General features: G+C 45.1%; 1 protein-coding gene across 1 annotated transcript; it reads left to right on the plus strand.

The window, feature by feature from the left end:
• The first annotated feature begins 136 nt into the window (after positions 1 to 136).
• On the plus strand, positions 137 to 8,052 carry LOC135913924 (pre-mRNA-splicing factor ISY1 homolog). The gene is made up of 9 exons (XM_065446615.1): positions 137 to 352; positions 471 to 493; positions 587 to 753; positions 2,989 to 3,101; positions 3,842 to 3,903; positions 4,870 to 4,925; positions 5,230 to 5,477; positions 6,946 to 7,038; positions 7,869 to 8,052. Exons 1-9 carry the CDS (start codon positions 350 to 352, stop codon positions 7,977 to 7,979), a joined length of 876 nt encoding a protein of 291 aa, XP_065302687.1. The 5' UTR covers positions 137 to 349; the 3' UTR covers positions 7,980 to 8,052.
• Positions 8,053 to 13,402: the final 5,350 nt, after the last annotated feature.

Raw genomic sequence — 13,402 nt, forward strand, 5'->3', positions numbered from 1 at the left:
AAAACAAAGAACGTACTTCGCATTCTTACAGTAACTACAAAGTGCACTCGCAGAACACTATCAATTACAAAACAGCACTAAAATTAAGTTATTTGTTTATATTATAACTTTTTGATAACGTGTAGTTCACAACAAGTTTACCATCTTTACAACAGAGCTAGAAACAAGTCACGGCCAGGTCAAGCATCCAGCCAAAGCAGCCGAAGTCGTGAAGGCGCATCGGTCAAGCAGGCGAATCGTGTTGTTTACGACGTGCTTACTGCGCCGTCACCCGTTGTTACACCTGGAGAAGTGTAATTACATCGCAATCCTCATCTGCATTCTTGAGCTTCCGTCATACTTTGTCACAATGGTAAGCGACATTTGTTCCCGATTAAACATTTCTTGAAGTCTCGTGTACGTACCGTTTGCCTCGTTCAAACGTCGCCTTGTTGCTAATGCACGATGTTTTCTCTTACGCACTGTTCTAGGCGAGAAATGCTGAAAAGGCCATGTAAGTAGTGGCTAGATTGTATCTTTTCCCTCACAGCGCACTTCTTTTTCGCATGCGACTTCAAATGAGCGTCTTATTTCTCCTTTTTTCTAGGACGACGCTGGCTCGCTGGAGAGCCGCTCAGTTGGCCGAACAAGGCAAGGGTGTCCAGGAAAGACGACCTTTCCTCGCATCCAATTGTCACAACCTGAGGAAATGCGAGAAATGGAGGATGCAGGTTATTCGCGAGATCGCGAAGAAAGTCGCCCAGATACAGAACGGCAAGTGAACTCTTGACATAGTCCGTCAGGCTTTGCTTGTACGTTTGCAGGCGGAATTTTACCGCGAAGCTGTATATGCCTAGCCGATTTGTCCGTCCGTCTGTCGGTTCCCTGTGCTCCGAAAACTCCTCCGGCGCAACCCCATGCGTATGCGTAAAAAAAAAAGAAAGAAAGAAAGAGAGTTGCACGATTAGCGAACACCACCTAGATAGCAGAAGGCCTGTTTACTCCGATCCATGATGCCTCGCTACCTAGCCCGAAATTTCCATTGACAAGGCTGGCTTGATGAAAGCAGTGACGTCAAAATCACTGTTGCCTAGTCGGGAGCATGATTCTATGGCAGTCGGGCCAGGTAACATGCTGTCATGGATCAGAGTCAAAAGGCCTTGTGCTATGTAGGTAGTGTTGGGATTAGCCGTGCCAGTAGTGATGTCGTTGCTCTCCCTTTCACACCCGTGTGCTTAAATTTAGGTGCACGTTAAAGAACACCAGGTGGTCGAAATTTCTGGAGTCCTCCACTACGGCATGCTTCATAATCAGAAAGTGGTTTTGGCACATAAAACCCCATAATTTTTTTGCTCTCCCTTTCAGCCGAGCGCACGCATAGCAGTTTCTGGCTCCAGAATGGGTAGGCCATGTGTCATACGTACCCCTTAGAAGCAGGTGGCTTGCGTTCAGCAATGTTGCAAGCAGAAGTGGGAACAACCTTGCCTACGCCATGCTGATGCTGCAGCCCGGGCACAATAACAGGCTCATGCAGCCGAGCTCAAGCAGCAACTGCATACTCAGGATCCGGCAGTCTCGTTAGCAGCCTCGGATACCCAGCCTTCGTTTAATGAACCATCGGGATTAACCCAGTGATAAACATTGGGGTCACACGTTTCAGGTTCGGTGGTTAACCATATGTACGAAGTGCTTGGGCAGCGATTTTTTATTTTTTTCCTTGAAGTGGTGAAGAAGGTGACATATGTAAGCGATAATGGTTCAAACCAGTTAGAGCTTTATTTAGTACAATAGTAGTGCTATCATGGACAAATTTTCTATCTACTCCCCAAAACATTCCAATTGCGAGGGCTACAGTATCGCAAGCTTCCGAGCTGTAGGGGATGACTATTTCACACAAAGAGCAAATACAGCCTCATGTCGCTAAGTGACTATGCAAGTGTTAGTTAAATCATGTACAGTCGACCAAAAATGTTTACGGACCACGGGGTCTCAGAAAATGCTAAATATACGAGCAGCCTTTAAAAGTAGCCAGTAAAACCGTACATCACAATGTTGTTCGCATATACCAGTAAAGGCTGGAAATGTGAATACCAGGCTGCATTTCGAGGCTGCGGAGATATTCCGCTTTTTGTCAGGTCTCTTCGTCCGTAAACTTTTTTGGTCGACTGTACATGCCATGTCAGCTATGGCATACCAAAGCATGCTTTTGGCTCATTTGTGGCCTCCACATCGAGAGTTGTAATGCCACTACAAAATTGCAGTGTTTGTAATGCTTATGTCATGTTCAGCATACAGCATAATTCCCTTTATGCTGTAGCTTTCCTTGACTTTTCTGTTCAGAAGGTTGCAGACAGCAGCGTATCATTGTTACGAAGTGTCCCAGCCTATGATACAGGAACCGAAAAGAAATACAGGAACCGAAAAGAAAAGTGAACTTTATCATTGAGTCAGATTGGCAGGTGCTTTCTTTTCTTGTGCAGTTTATGGGGACGTTTGTGTGTAAGCTTTTGTAGGCAGCAGGGCATAAACACTTGTCATGAGGCAAGTATATAATTGTCATAGCATAATAAGCTGTACTGTTTATTGTTTTCTTGCAAACTGTAGAGCTTCACCCAAGCAAATGTTGAAAATTATCATTATAATGATCTCGTTCATGGTTTCTTGCACATATTTGTATTTTACATGCCTATCACAGTATTTTGTATTGAATGACGATGATATCTGGATTTTTTCCTTAGAACTCATATTAATGTACATGTTGCATTCTGATCCACTTATGTAGTGTTATTTTCACTGGCGCAAATATTGCAAAACACTGTAGAGCTCCTTTTGAATCCTCTTACTATTTACAGTGGAAGTAAACATATATCTATTTCTTTATAATTGACACATTTCATCTTTGACAATGGAGCATAGTGTGTGTGTTCTCTACAGCTATAAAATTGCTCACTAAATTGGTTTTGACTCACTGTCACATACATTAACCTGCCTGTTCATTTTGTTTGACAGCTGGCCTGGGAGAGTTTCGTATTCGAGATCTCAATGACGAGATTAACAAGTTGCTTCGAGAAAAAGGGCACTGGGAGGACCGGATCAAAGAGCTCGGAGGTCCTGATTATGCCGTAAGTGCGAGAACTTGGTCACGGGCCACTTGCATTATCGGTCTACTTCAGAGTCTAGACGTGAGAAAGCTCACAGAGCCTTTCTTCCGTTTTTGAAGTGCTTGATTTATAGTGCTTCCAATTACATTCAAAGCATTCTGGCCAATGATGCAGCATAGTTTTGTGCGAACTTGTGGAGCATCTGCCAAGCATTGAGTGCTGCATCGTGTGATGCTGATGCATGCCTCATTCAGTGTCCTCATCTTTCTTTTTTAATTCTCTCCTATTGTTCATTCACTACTCTTTCTCAATGTACCTTTTTCTTCTAAAGTAGGCAGGCAGTTGCCAGCTTGCTCTTTTTTTGTCTTTCTCCTCTCTGTTATTGTTTTCATGTATACAAGCATATCAATAATGTCTGATATCAAAGATTGAACAATAACCAGTGAGACAGGCAGCATAGGTCACTAATTCACACAGTACTTTTGTACAATTACGCGCCCAGCAGTAATGTCCGGCAACTTCCATTTTTTTCCTAATTGCAATATGTAGCGAGTCGCATTAAGATTCACATATATGCATTTGGAAGCAATACTCTTTCCCACAACAATCGAATACTGGGTGCCATTAAACTCTAGATCAGTGTGTAAAATTGGCACCAGCCTGATATGTATTGGATTGATTGAGTGATTGAATTGTGAGTGATGAACTAGGAAGCTGCCAGGAATGCTCACAGTGTGTTTTTGCTCGCATGTTCATTCCAGAAAGTTGGTCCGAAGATGCTCGATCAAGAAGGTAGAGAGGTGCCTGGAAATCGAGGCTATAAGTGAGTGTCGCCTGTGTTTCAGCCTAAGGCACTTTTACCACTGGCTTTTGCTGTGCATGTCATTGGCTGTGTTAAAAAGAGTACATGGAATGTAAAGTAGAGGTGGATTCATTACGGTGCTATCAGTGCTTGATGTTTTGCCACCAAGAGAAATGTGCACACAAACATTGTCACCATTCCACACATTGCAGTTGTGGCGCTAGTTTGCCACCAGCCTTTGTGGAAGAAAATAGTGAAAAGAAAAATGCCTTAACGGTGAGAACAGAGCTGCACCTCTTGCATCGCAAAACAGCATCTTTCTCTCAATTGCGCTTGACAAATGTTAATGTGTCGGTACGCTTGAGCCTCAGTATAGCAAATACAAATACAGCATATTATCAGAGCTAACACAATAAATGTAAAATGTTTCTCAATGATATTTGTTGTAAGATTATGTTCATAGCATGCTAGTATGCATGCTATGAACATAATCTTACAACAAATATTGAATATAACAAAGGCATTCTTTTGCCTGATGCAATTTTCTTGTTAACAAGATTAGATTGTAAACAGTGAATCGTCAGCTGCTTTAAATTACGGACAGAAAGTACCTACAAATCTTTGGGTAAAACAAATCAGTTGACCTGTTTGCAGAATGGCTGAGGCACGAGAGTTCCAGTGATTTACATTTAAGTTTCCAAGGTAATGCTAATTCACAATAATTCTGAGCCAACACTCAACTTGTTCTCCCCCCTCTCTAACCGCCCTCTCAAGTAGAAATGTGATTGCAAACAGTCAAAAATTTGCGAGTAGGACATGCTGAAGTGAAGACACACACAGTCATCGTGTCTAGGGTCAATTGCACGTCGGTGAAATAGGGAGCTTAGTGGTGCTGCATTGTTTGCAAAAGTGTTGCTAGTTAACAGAAGCTGAGTATGGATATTGGCATTATACTGAATACTTTTGTGGTTATTTTCCGTGATTCAGATACTTTGGTGCTGCAAAAGACCTTCCAGGAGTTCGGGAGCTGTTTGAACAAGAACGTAAGTAGCAGTTGAACCAGAACTTAGAAAAAAGTACAGTTCAGCAGCTCTATTAGTTATACTGTTGTACGCTTCATATCATACAGTGCTGTCCATTGCTAGTACTGTTCATAAAACTGAATAATACCATTGCTAGTAACTTAATTACCATTACAATCTGGAATGACATTAAGAACGTGCATCCTCTTACATCATCATCAGCCTGGTTATGCCCACTGCAGGGCAAAGGCCACTCCCATACTTCTCCAACTACCCTAATAGCAAAGACATACACAATTCTAAATATATAATTTATGTGTTGCAGCGCCACCTCCCCCAAGACGTACGAGAGCAGAAATCATGCGGGACATAGATGCAGACTACTACGGTTACCGAGACGACGATGATGGTGTCTTGGTGCCCCTGGAGCAGGAACAAGAGAAGGTAGCCATAGCCAAGGCCGTCCGCCAGTGGAAAGCACAGAAGAAAGGAGTGAAGTCTGCCACTGAAGGTGACAAAGCCACTGCTAGTAGTGCGAAAGATGAAGAGGACATCTATGCTGTAGAGCCAGAGGTATATCTGAAACTGCTTTTTATCAATTTGGTTCTTTCAACATACCCTACAAGAGGTACAGCCTTTGTCAATGTATACTGGCTACTCTGTGCTTTTACATTCGTCTTTCAACTGTGTGGTGCAATCCTCGTGGTGCTTCCATATCAGACTCTGGATGGCGAGTGCAAAAGTTTTCTGAATTCCCCAGGGCATTGGAACTTGTGCTATACCATGGGAACTCCATTAAACAGCCTGTTGTCAGCCTCGCAGTCACAGGCAATGTAGCCTGTATACTTTTGACTAAGACTATGTGTTAACACTGATTAGTAATGCAATTGCATTACAGGTACATAGAAAACTTCATGTTGTGTGCCATACCAAGCAGTTCTATCGGCATAAGGAGTAGTTGATATTTGAAAGTGGTGCTTTCTTCCATTATATATTACATTCTGAGTGAGTTGGCATGCCAAGGATAGCTGGCTACTTGAGAATGGATACTATCCCATGACAACTAAGGGGATTGAAACATGCAAAGCCAGCAGAACAGATATTTCAATGTGTGTGTTGCAGTTCACACGGCAAATTGTTTCCTTCATTTTTAACACTTGTATCAGTTTTGAGCTGCTTCACACAGCCCGATTATCTCCAAGGCATTATTGTTACAGGAACAGCTAGTGGTGTTCGAGTAGCAAAAGATATTTTAAGCAGATTGAATATGAATACTATTCGAGTAAAGGAACCTTCAAATATTGAATACTCCCAATTCCTAAACAATTAAAATGAAAAGTTTTGTGGAGTTGGCTCGGCAACGAAATGCTTCTTTACATATTTTGGTGCATGTAATGCTATTAACAACTGCATGTCTTGTCAGTGGAGAACAAAGGAAAGTATGATCATATCTCAATGATAATGCCAATGATAGTGCGCAGTGATAATGCCAGTAATAAGCAAAAAAGAAACAGCACATCACCAGATGCATGTAGTAGAGGGTGGTGGTCCCTGATTGAGCAAAGGGCAGTACTACAGCACAGTGCATAATTTTTAAGGAATCCAAACATGGTAACAGCCAAATGAAAAAATTGCTTTGTCTAAATAGAGAGCAATTTCGTAGGCTACCCAAGGCAAGGCATGCTTACTTATTAGCTGGCAACTATTTTGCGTAAGTGACCTCTATGCGTTCGTTGAGGAACTGGATCGTCTGCGCAGCAACTGTGCCTGTCCTGAGCTACGCGGAATCATTCACCCAAGCCCCACATACATCAGTCTTTCTCCCGATAGACTGCGAGGAACTGTTATTTTTTTTCCTTGTAATAGTCAGACGAAACGTAAATTAAAAATTTTCAGTAGTGAATTCTCAAGTCAAATATGAATTGAATAGCAAAGACTATTTGATTCATATTCGAAAAATTGCGCACCCCTAGGAACAGCATGTCACAGTAGTCATGAAGGGCTTACGCTTTTGTTACTTGTTTTTTGCATATCTATTTAGAGTGACGAGGAAATGGATGACGAGCCTGCCACAGAGAGTGCCGAGGAACAAGCCAGATTTATTGCTCATGTCCCAGTGCCTTCACAGAAAGAGGTGAGCTATCATTGATTGCAGATGTAACACATGGATCAAAGTAGCATAACGATTCTGTTCCTTTCCCACTTCTTTTTGTCATTGACACAAGTGTATCCCTGTGGTGTTGCAGTAGATCCCGGATATATCACAGCAGATCTCGCAATAGTTCGATACACCGATAATTTGAAATATAGAATGAACCTATCTGAAGCTTATCTGAAGACTCCGTACATCCGAGTCTCCCGAGATCGTGAATAGTGGGAACAAACCGATTTGTTTCCCCAAGGCAACATGGCATGTACGAAAGTGTACTTATGTTAGTTTATTTTTGGAGATGAATGTTGGAGGTAGCTCGTGCCATGGTATGGTCTTTGATAAACTGAAAAGCTGGCGTCCCTTGGCTAAGATGCACTTCATGCGCATCGAAGTGCTTGTTGCGCACTTTGATGCAACAAGGATAATTCAGGATAACATAGAAATGGGCGCAGCGAGGAAATAAACCAGCCAGTATGGATATGCGTCGTGCCGCCATCAACACACCTTTACTGTGAATCACACGTGAGCGAGCCTGACCAAGTGTCCGTTACAATACACCACTTGAACAGCCGACCGTCATACGTTGGCAACGAGTCACCCAGGCAGATGCTTAGATTCGAGCCACTTTACCATGCAGGGCCTTTCCTAAGCAACTTGGAATTTAGTAGGTGGCCGTTCTGGCAAAAATTTTGCCACAGTGTGGTCATTTGCACAAGTAATGCATAGAACAGTCAAGGTTCAAGGTCTGTCAGCGTGATTGTTTGTTGTCCATTCTATACGTTCATGTCTACAAAAGGCCCGATTTCATGCAGGTTGAAGAGGCGCTGGTGCGAAGAAAAAAGATGGAGCTCCTTGAGAAGTATGCCAGCGATGTTCTTCAGCAGGAAGCTGAGGAAGTGAAGGAGATGTTGGGGTTGCAGTAGCATGCTGTGACAAGAACTGTACAGTGTTAATTTCGTTTTATAATAAAACCACACATCATTGTGTGCACCTGCATCATTGCCAGCCTGTGTCGTGTAGACATCCACTCAAACCTTCCATATCAAAGTATACTGTTACGTCCTTACAGCAGTGGTTGGCTGCCGACAATTTAGTAACTCAAGGAAACAGGTACATAGTAGCAGACAGTAGTTCAAGCGCAGGAGTCAGCACTGGTGAGGCATTCGTTCCGTGAAACGCACTCATGCCCAAAACCGTCAGTGCCTTCGCACGCACATTTCATTATGGTCATCTTCTGGCGAGCTTATCCTGCTCCGATCTTTGCAGGATAAGAATCTTTGCATTAATCAGGAAGGCAATCAAGAGAGCTCTCGGCCTCCCCATATACACTCACACGGAACGCTTACTTCAACTTGGCATGCATAACACGCTAGAGGAAATAGCGGAAGCACAGGAGAGGGCCCAGTTCGTCAGGCTATCTACCACACAAGCTGGAAGACACATCTTACAGGAGCTGGGCGTTCCCCCCCACAGTAATCAAAACAAAATTCTGCAGCATCCCTCGAGAGCAGCGGGACCGCATCATTGTCGCCCCGATCCCACGAAACGTCCATCCAGAGCACAACGTGGAAAGATGTCGGGCGCGCGCGAAGGCTCTCCTGGAAAAGGCTCGTGAACGGGCTTCGGAGAACAGTTTCGTAGACGCAGCGCGCTACGCCGACGGACAGGCCTTCGCTGTAGTTAGCGTAGATCACGAAAGGCAAATAACAAACGCAATCTCGATTCGGACGACGTCCTCCGAGATCGCAGAGCAGGCTGCAATAGCGATGGCCTTATTGGACGACAAGAGGACATCAATCTACAGTGACTCCATATCAGCTGTTAGGGCATTTGCCAAAGGGACCATATCCAAGCTGGCCCTAAGGATACTAGGAAGCAAGGAGATCAAGCCACACACATTGATCTGGTTTCCAGCCCACATGGGACAGATCGAGGGGGCCCCGCCCAACCTCAACGAGTCGGCACACGGAGCAGCGCGAGGGATCATCAACCGCGGAGCTACCAGGCAGCGTGACGCTGGGGCTGCTGACAATCGGGACTCTCCTTCCTCCTACACCGAAATTACTAAGCACTTTTATTTGGCTCGGAGGATCTACCCCCTCCCACATTGCAAACTCAATAGACCTCAAGCTTTGACACTAAGGCTTCTACAGACGGGGGCTTACCCAAACCGCCTACTTCTTCACAAGGTGTACCCCGAAATTCAGACAACAAATGCATGTGCACTATGCAATGATTTAGCGAATTTACCTCACATGCTCTGGCGATGTCCCGCGTTACACAGCGATAAAAACAACACTTCTTCACGTTGGGATGCGGTCCTACACAGCCCCAACCTCGAAGAACAGTTATGGGCTGTCCAACGGGCCCGCGACGCGGCGGAGAGACTCGGCCTCTCTGTCCCGACGTGGGAGCGGCCCGCTGCACGCTAGTGCGCGCCCTAAAGGACCCTAATAAAGTTTTTCATCCATCCATCTTCTGGCGACATATCAGTTGTTCCTCCCTTAGACGAAATCTCCATAGCAGTCTGGTGGCTGCTGTTGCCGGGTGATTCCTGCTCATGAAGTTGAGGTCGAGAGGTGATGAGAGGAAGTGGTGCCTTGCGTATTGAGTGAGTCTGCTACCAGAGGAGCAGCAGAACTTGTTTCTTTTGGCATTGCATCCAATAATTCGTCTGCTATGCTCCACTCCATCGACGCTTGGTTTGCTTGCCTAGTCTGACTAGTTCTTTTTATGTGGATGAGGTGACGCCGAACTTTTCCGAGAATGCTTTTTATAAGCTAGGATGCAGTATTTCACCTTCAATCTAGTCTGGCCTTTTTAAAAAACTGATGGATAAGCATTTTTTTCTCCTACTGAGAAGTGACGTGATTGCTTCAGTGTCTCCTGGCACTCGTGGATCTGTTCATGTCTCCGGCCTGAGTAGGTCAAGGCGACACAAAGGTTCTCATCGCTCTCACAGGTGTCGTCGCAAAACATCATTTTTGCAAGTGTCATTCCTATAACTGTGTGAACCGTCGTGTGTTGCTGATACAGAAACCTCACAAGTCGACACTGTAAGGACCACTTTGTGTCCGTCAGGAGCACTCTCTTCAGTTCTGCCACACAGCATTCCGCCTCGCCATTTGTTGCAGGGTGATACACTGATGATGTGATGGCATGTATGCCATTTCATGCCACAGAACTGCTTTATCTTGCTAGAAATAAAGGCTCTTCCATTGTCGAAGATGAGTTTTTGGAGAATGCCGAAAGTAGCTAAGAGACTTAGTACATCGATGACAACTGTGGATGTTGGTTGTGTCACATGACGGACTTCCACCCACCTTGTGTATGTGTCCACAACTAAGTAGGTGCGTTCGTGTAGTGGCCCCACGAAATCAATGTGCACTGTGTTCCACAATGTCTGGGGACAGTCCCAGGCGGGAATAGTAACTTTGCGTGGACTCTTCTGCATTGACTGGCATTTACAGCAATGTCGTACCGTTTCTTCGATAACCTTGTCGACTCCGGGCCACCATACATAGCTTCTTGCGCACTCCTTTATGGCTACCATTTCTCGGTGACCAGCATGTAGAAGTTCCAGAACGTGAGAGAGCGCTGAGCTTGGTATAATCACCCGTGACCCAATCGTGAGGCAGTCACGAGGAACTGCCAGTGCAGTCGCTCTTTGTCGGTAAGGAGTGAAGTCATCTCCAGTGAGTTTCTTTACTGTGCCATCATGCACTGGCTTGTACAGCCTTTGCAGGATATTGTCTTGTCAAACGTGCTATCTCTGTGGCTGTAAACGGTGATCTCGACAACGCTTCAAACAATAGCACGTCGCCAGGTAGCCATGGCTCGTCAGTGCATTCTGGTAATGGCAATCGGCTCAATGCATCTACGTTTTGATGGTTCTTGCCATGCCTGTAGACAATGTTGTAGTCACACTCAGGACTCTTGATACACCATCTGGTCATTCGTTGTGAGAGGACTTGAGCCGTTGGTTTCACCGGGCCCAGTATACGAAGCAGTGGGTGATGGTCAGTGACAAAAGTTACCTTTATTCCCGCAACATATTTGTCGAACTTATGAGCTGTGAACACTACAGCAAGGCCTCTATGCAACTGTGCATAGTTTCGTTCTGCCGGCCCAAAAGTCCTAGATACAAATGCGATCGGTGCTTCTCTATTCTTATCATCATGTTGAGACAAAACAGCTCCTATGGTGAAGCGTCGCATGAGACAAGAAGCTCCTTCCATTCGTCATAGTGTGCCAGTACGGTCTGACTGAGAAGCAATGTCTTAAGTTCGTCAAACCCTTCTTGATGCTGAGTTTCCCATCTCTACATGGCATCCCGCTGAAGGAGCTGGCAGAGATAGCTGGCAATAGTTGCCCTGCTCTTCAAGAATCTGTTGTAGAAAGCCAGCATTCCTAGAAATGACTGCAGCACTTGCTTGCAATCTGGTGTGGGAGCCTCAGAAATAGCTTGAACTTTCTCTCCGCAGGTGTGAACTCCTGTTTGGTCAATTCGGCATCCTAGAAAAGATACGTGTCTCACTAAAAAATGGCACTTGTCTTTTCCAAGGCACAGATTGTACATGTGCAGCCTCTTGAGGACTTCTTTCAATCTGATGGCGCATACCGTGGTGTCCTTTCTACTGATGATCACATCATCTAAGTATGCACAAATGCCTGCAATGCCAGAAAGCATAGTCTCCATGAACTGTGGAAAAATGGCTGGTGCTGCAGAGATTCCAAAAGGCAACCGTTTGACCTTGTAGAGCCCTTTCAGCATTTTGTGGGTCAATATCTGATGTCTGTGGTGCCACATGAAGTTGCTGGTAAGACTGTACTAAATCCATAGTGCTGAAGACCTTGCTGCCCCTCAAGTGCCTGAGGACCTCATCTGTTGTGGGAAGTGGGTAATCTGCCTTCTTCGATACCCGATTCACTGTACAATGGTAGTCGCCGCATATTCGTAATGAGCCGTTCTTCTTTTGAATGAGTACCGACAGGCGTTGCCCAATCCGAATGCTGCGCAGGATGATGACGTTCGTCTGAAGCCGTAGTGGGTCATGTGTCCGTGTGGCTTTGAATGTGACCTCACCGATAAAAAAGCAGGCTGTACCTGAGCCGACCTCAAAATCCAAGGATTTGCCACGAGAGTCCGATACTAATGCATGCTATCTATCCAGACATATATACAACAGATAGATGCAAAGTGTGTGACACCAGAGCCATGCTAGAACACGTTATGGGAATGCCAGGGACTAATACAGGACAATGAGAGCAAAGTTTCCATTGACAGCCTCCGCGCGCGATGGCGGGCTGCACTGCTTAGCTTGAACCTGAAAGACCAACTCTGGGCTGTGCAGCGGGCCAAGGGAGCCGCCGAGAAGCAAGAACTCTTGGCCGTAACCTCAGCGGGTGCCCCAGCCCACTAACTCACTGGACGCGAATCGTTCCAATTCGAAATAAAGTTTTCTCACTCACTCACTCCCATTCCAGGATCTCCAGGAGCCAGAGCTGCCACTGAATTCGAGTAGCCAACCAAAGTCGGATGTCGCCATGTTAAGCCTTGACGTCGGTGAAGTGCCAGCGAGTCCAGAGTTTTCCTCGTCGCCAAGTGTTATGTCTCTACAGCTGTGGTTGGCTGTCGACGATTCATTAACTCAAGGAAACAGGTTCATATTAGCACACAGTAGTTTAGGCGCAGGAGCCAGCACTGGTGAGGCTTTCGTTCCGTGATGCACGCTCGTGTCTAAAACCACCAGTGCCTTCGCATGCGCACTTCATTGTTGTCATCTTCTGGTGACATATCATATACTAATGCAAAAATTACATTGTCAGTATTGCCACTGATCCCATGACGACACCTGCTCAACAGATACGTCAAAACTAAGATGTACAACCCTCATGCTGGCTCATTTTAAAACCTTGTTCCATTGTTTATCCATTTATCATGACAAATAACATTGATTTGAAAATGGGTGCAGCCAAAAATTTTGTATAGGCAACATTCAACTATGCGACACATGTATGTCAGAAGTTGTGAAATGAGGGACGAGACTAGACTTCAATGTCAACAAGGACGTTGAGGTATGGTTGCCGAAAACAGTCGAGGTAACGTCTTCTGAGAGCACCTTAACCACAAGGGACAAGGTTAAGCAACGTCATCAAATCCGATTTGACAATGCGGTGAAATCAAACCTTGTTAGCTCATTTGCCCTGCGTCACGGAAATGGACTCTTGCAGTGAATGCCTTAGCCATTCTAAGCAGCGCAGAAGTAAACAAAAGGCACCACATTTACTAATTGGCAACGGTTGTGCAATGCATTTACTAACATTCGCTCGCTTTTTACAGTTT

Source organism: Dermacentor albipictus, chromosome 5 (genome assembly GCF_038994185.2).
Source record: "Dermacentor albipictus isolate Rhodes 1998 colony chromosome 5, USDA_Dalb.pri_finalv2, whole genome shotgun sequence".
Classification (NCBI taxonomy): Eukaryota; Metazoa; Arthropoda; class Arachnida; order Ixodida; family Ixodidae; genus Dermacentor; species Dermacentor albipictus.